General features: G+C 34.3%; 1 protein-coding gene across 1 annotated transcript; it reads left to right on the top strand.

The window, feature by feature from the left end:
* Positions 1 to 3,453: 3,453 nt before the first annotated feature.
* Positions 3,454 to 4,950, top strand: LOC118044475 (uncharacterized). Its single transcript, XM_035052760.2, has 2 exons — positions 3,454 to 4,468; positions 4,730 to 4,950. Exons 1-2 carry the CDS (start codon positions 3,673 to 3,675, stop codon positions 4,816 to 4,818), a joined length of 885 nt encoding a protein of 294 aa, XP_034908651.1. The 5' UTR covers positions 3,454 to 3,672; the 3' UTR covers positions 4,819 to 4,950.
* Positions 4,951 to 5,317: the final 367 nt, after the last annotated feature.

The raw sequence follows: 5,317 nt of genomic DNA, 5'->3' as shown, positions 1-5,317 counted from the left end.
GATTCGAATTTTGTGAATTATGGTAGTAATAACTAATGTTGATATTTTTCATTATGTGTCTTGATCATGCCAAATTACCTTCCCCCCCCCCCAACCAAAAAAAAAAAAAAAAAAAAACTAGAGTAAATCCTAGTTAGTTCATTCTTCATATGAAAGTAAAGGAATTACCATATTTATTTTTTATTTTATCTTTCAATTGTTTTAATTGAATTTTTTTTAGTTTATTTTTTTAATTTCATCCTTTAATATTACATTGATTTTAATTTGGTTTTTTTTTATTATTATTATTTTAAATGAGGTTATCACAATCTCAAACAAACATCTCCCAATTGAATTGATTCCTAATTTTGTTATCATATATATATATATATATATCATCACACCATTAAGTGAAAAATAGTAAAAAAAAATAAAGTTGTTAAACCCAATGGAATCCGTGATCTAGATTCACAAGTTTGACGGGTTAAATCGTGAAACCTGAATCGATCCAATATGTCACCTTCTCAATATGATAAAAAATGTCATCTTGAGATTTTCTTAAAGCCAAATCATATTTTTATTAGTTATCCAAATTGTCATTGGACTTTTCAAATCGATTAGATCATATCAGAGCAATTTCTATGCTGATTAATTTTAAACTCATGCTAGGCAAGTAGTTGATTCAAGAGATTTCAAGGATGACCCACTGGATTGGGGCCCTTTTCCCCTCGTTTGTTTTTTATAAAAATTATGTCTTTTTTTTTATTGAATCTTTTTTGGCTTTTACTTTTTCAATTTCATTATTTAAGATTAGATTTATTTTGAATTGATCTTTATAATTTATTTGAGTTTGCCTTTTATAAGATTATTGCACTCTAAATAAATATCATGATAATTGATTGATGCTTAATTTTATAAGTGTTTATTTTTGTTGTCATATTATTAAGTAAAAAAGTAATTTATTAAAAAAAAAGTTGTTAAACCTAATGAAGTCCATGATTTAGGTTGCATAGGCTGTGTGTAATGTTGTAAGACAAAACCTTAGGAGGGTAGACCTTGAAGAAGAAGCCTCTTTAATAAAAAAAACTTGCTTTTCTAATTCTCTATTATTCAAGCTCATTTTTATCTTTACATTTTAAACTATAAGCTTTTGTTATCATCCAATAAGACATGACTTTAATGAGTAGCTGTTAAGTGCTCAAAAGGATGGCCGTGTTAAGCCACTTTGTTAGAGTATATGCCTAACAATTGTGGTATCAGAGCTAGTTAAACTGTAAAATTCAGATTAATTCAATGTATCGTAGTCTCAATATAAAAAATGTCATCTTGATTTATTTATTTTTTAAATTAAATCATGTTTTTAACTAATAATTTGAATTTGTTGTAGACTTTTTAAGTCGACTGGCGTCATGTTAAGACAACTCTTAAACAAGTTATTTTAAACTTAAACTAAACAAAGAATTAGGTAAGAAGATTTTAAGATTAATTACTTGGGTTAAAATTAATAATAATAGCAAATAGTTTTTTAGAATTAAATAATTTTTTTAATATTCATTTTTTTTTTAATTCCATGGGAGCGTAGCGCGTGATAGTAGTTCGTGGTTATGTCTAATTAAAAATACATGCATAATAATATTCAACCCTTGCGTGCTTGAAAGGATCATGACGTCAAATATCAGGTGGGGTCCAGTATCTGAAGAGCAATCCTAGCCACATAAACTCCGAGCCGGCCTAAATCATAAGTTTTGGGCGTGAGATTGTCCTCTCCAGATATATTTAATGTTTATTGTGATCAAGAAAAACAAATACGTGTACTTATCCCAATCACTCCTCTTGCCATACCAACCGTCCATTTCCATTGCTACCAAGAGAGATGGCTAGAAATAGCAGCTAGTCAATAGATCAACGGTCGGTGAGCGGCAGTGTTTACCATGCCCATTAAGCCATGCTCTGTGTCTAATTTTATCAATATTCTTGGTCCAAAGCACATTGTCTAAGTAATTATCTAGAATTTATTATATAATCTTGGCAGATAAAAAGGGTGGCTGAAGAAATTATATAAAAATAAGATTTTCTAGAGAGAGCTCCTGATATGTATAGTAGTGAAATATGGGGACCCACTCACTCCTCTTCAATGGAATGATGCCATGTGGCGTGTGCGATTGATGCAATAATTTAAGCTGGTGATTCTGTGTTCGTGTTGATGGGTGGACCCCGTTGGGCCCTAGGTGCTGTAAATCCTCCACTCCCTTGGCTTTGAGAGGAGGAGTGGAAGAGCAGAGAGAGAGCTGTAAACGCGGACAGCTGTCCTATTAAACGCATCATCGTCATCAACAGCACAAACATCATTATCAAATCAGGCACTGTCTGGCGGGCCTGATGGAGCCAAATTTATGGCTTAGACTACCAGAATTACTCTCCACACTGCACGTACTGGAGAGGGTAATCTTGGAAATGCAAGTGCAATTTCGAGTGCTTGTTTTATGTGACTGAAATGTTTTACGTGATTGACATCCGTGTATGGGTGAGAATATTTAATGTCACGTCTCAACTCGCTTGCTAGATATTCTAAAGTGAAAAAGTAAGGCATGCCAGTGGCTTCAAATTAATTTTTAAAAAATAAAAAAAATATATTATTTTAAGAAACAAAATCGATATAAAACGCTGTCCACTTCAAAACCAAACCACAAAAAACATGGGCAAACAGCGTGAGAAGAGATTGAACAAGGGCATCCATGTGAAGATCTTTTGTTTTTTGTTTTACTTGCGGTGGTGTTATTCTGTGACTAGCCACAGGCACGGCAAATCAGGGCAAACCGAGCTGATATGAAGTGGTTGTTGGTTCATCAGACGGACCCGTGAGCATTGCCTGTATTAATCTCTGTTTGGCCATGTCCAGGACCTCGTGCTAGGCATGTCGTTATCTATATTCCTTTCCTTGGTTCACAATTGCTCTAATGGTGTAGCTAGCTAGCTAGTCGTGTCCGCCCATTAACACTAACGAATCATTCGCTGCTATTATCTGTGAGAACGTGTCACTAACTACACCGATCCAGCTCGTCTATTCTCTTTAACCTTGCCGTGTTGATTTTTTTACCGTCACTGTTACAGTATTAGGAAATGCAGTTGAAATTATATATATATATATATATATATATATACACACACACTTTAAAATCATTTTAATATAATATGTTAAAACTAATTTTAAAAAATAAAAAAATTATTTTAATATATTTTTAAAAAGAAATATTTTAAAATACGAAAATACTTCTAAACACTCAACCTACGACGGGTCGCATTAGCGCTTAAAATGTCGCGTACCCTATTCATATTACCAAAACAGCCCTCCCAGTCAAGTCCTCCCATGCGAGAAAAGATAGACACAGAGTGAGACCTGGAAAGGGCATATTAGGGATGCAAACAACAACATTGTATAAATACGAATATTTGGTCCGGGAATCATGTTTACACTTTACCTCATCGTGGAACGAGAAACGAATGATTCACAAGAATCCAAAAGCAACAATCATTTAGTTGATCACTTCTACACAAAGTACTGCGCTTTCTCTTTCGCACTTCCTTGAAAAAATTGAAACACCTTTTACGACTTCACTTCTCCTTCCTTTTCCTAACACACTTCCACTTTTGAATTTTGGTAGCTGGTGATCCTCAGTACTTGTCAGTTGGCAAATGGCTTCTGATGCGAGCATGGCCACGCTGTCTTCTTCTGTTCAAGAAGATGATCAATATGATCATGATCATATTGATGGGTATCACCCCCCTAGTCTTCATAACTTTTCTAGGTTGTCCATGTGTACAAGTTCCACGTACACTAATGAAGATGATGATTATCAAGATTGTTATGGGATGACGATGTTTGCGTCAGGACTGAGTACAGAAAGTTTCGATGCTGATGCGGAACTCTCAGATGATCAAAAAGAAGGTAATCACAAAAACATACTGCACCTCTCTTATGATTCTGATAAAGAAACAGGCTGCTACTCGCTTCCAGCAACACCACCTCGTCGGAGAAATCGCGGTGGCTTAAGAAATCAAGTGCAATTAATCGGAGCAACAGATTATGCTAGTGAAAATGAAGCTCAAAAGGGTATTACGAGGCAAAAGATGAGAAAGAATTTGAGGAAAAGAAGGGTCATAAGAGAAAGAAGGATGGACAACAGCAATATGAGTAGTTTTAAAAAGAAAGAAGAGGAGACCACAGGGGCGAGTAATTACGGTTCTTGCAATAGTTTTAGTGGGGAGAGTGAAGGTGGTGGGTTGGTAGTGATAACAAGGCCAAAAGGAGGGAGCAAGTCATTGTGTATGGACTTGGAAGAAGTGAAGGCTTGTAGGGATCTTGGGTTTGAATTGGAACATGAGAGGATGCTGGAGATGCCTAGTAGTCGTGTCTCTGTTTCAGGATCCACTCTTGACAATAGTAGTGGTGGCGATTCTCCTATTGCTAACTGGCGCATCTCTAGCCCTGGTTAGTGTACATTTACGAGTGTCTCTCTCTTTCTTTCTGTGGTAGGCTTACAGATAACAAAAGATAGAATCCTTGATATGATTTAGGGACCATAACTTGAGATCATGGGTGATTGAGAGTTCTGAATATTATCACCACTGTCACTGATTCTTGACTTGGCGTGTTAGGACCGTTGAGTTTCACCTAATATTTTCAGTGTTTCTCATAGTGATCTGAAAGTTAAGTGTTTGTGTCTAATTGAGAGAGAAATTTCTTGTGTAGGTGATGATCCGCGAGATGTTAAGGCCAGGCTTAAAGTATGGGCACAGGCAGTGGCAATGGCGTCTGCATCTAGACATGGTGGCATCTGACTGCTGATGTTTGCGGATTCTAATCTATACTTTTTTGTTTTCACTTTATTTTGGGGGTTGAAGAGAGTTTACCTTACTTATATTAAATGAATTAGTGTGAACATATACTTAGTTTATAATAACAAGTTTGAAGTTAAAAAATAATAAGTATGTATTGATAATTTATCATCACAAAAATATGTTAAACAAAATGTACTCCAAAAATGATAAGAGTTTATACATGTTTAAACATATAAATTCAAGACAACAAAGCTTAAATCAATTATTCTTATATTAAAACAAAAAAAAAATACTTACTTGTTGAAGCGCTTAAAACAATAAATTTTTTATTGTTGTCAAAGATGGATTATTTATCTTTAAAATTTTATTATTCCTCACTTAAGGAAGAGAGTATAAAAATCTAAAAAATTCTTAGATTAAACTCTTCTTCCCCTCCCCATTTTTTTTTAGTGAATTTTGAAAGCTAAAATGTTAAATAATTAATAAGAATTAATTCATA

Source organism: Populus alba, chromosome 2 (genome assembly GCF_005239225.2).
Source record: "Populus alba chromosome 2, ASM523922v2, whole genome shotgun sequence".
Taxonomy (NCBI): Eukaryota; Viridiplantae; Streptophyta; class Magnoliopsida; order Malpighiales; family Salicaceae; genus Populus; species Populus alba.
The sequence above is the reverse complement of the archived record's forward strand: the minus strand, read 5'-3'. Positions and strand labels throughout refer to the sequence as shown.

Excerpts from the sequence above, each read along its gene's own strand:
- LOC118044475 (XM_035052760.2), top strand. The coding sequence starts at position 3,673 with ATGGCTTCTGATGCGAGCATGGCCACGCTGTCTTCTTCTGTTCAAGAA. Across the intron at positions 4,469-4,729 it reads CTGGCGCATCTCTAGCCCTG|GTGATGATCCGCGAGATGTT; the intron begins GTTAGTGTACAT and ends TTTCTTGTGTAG.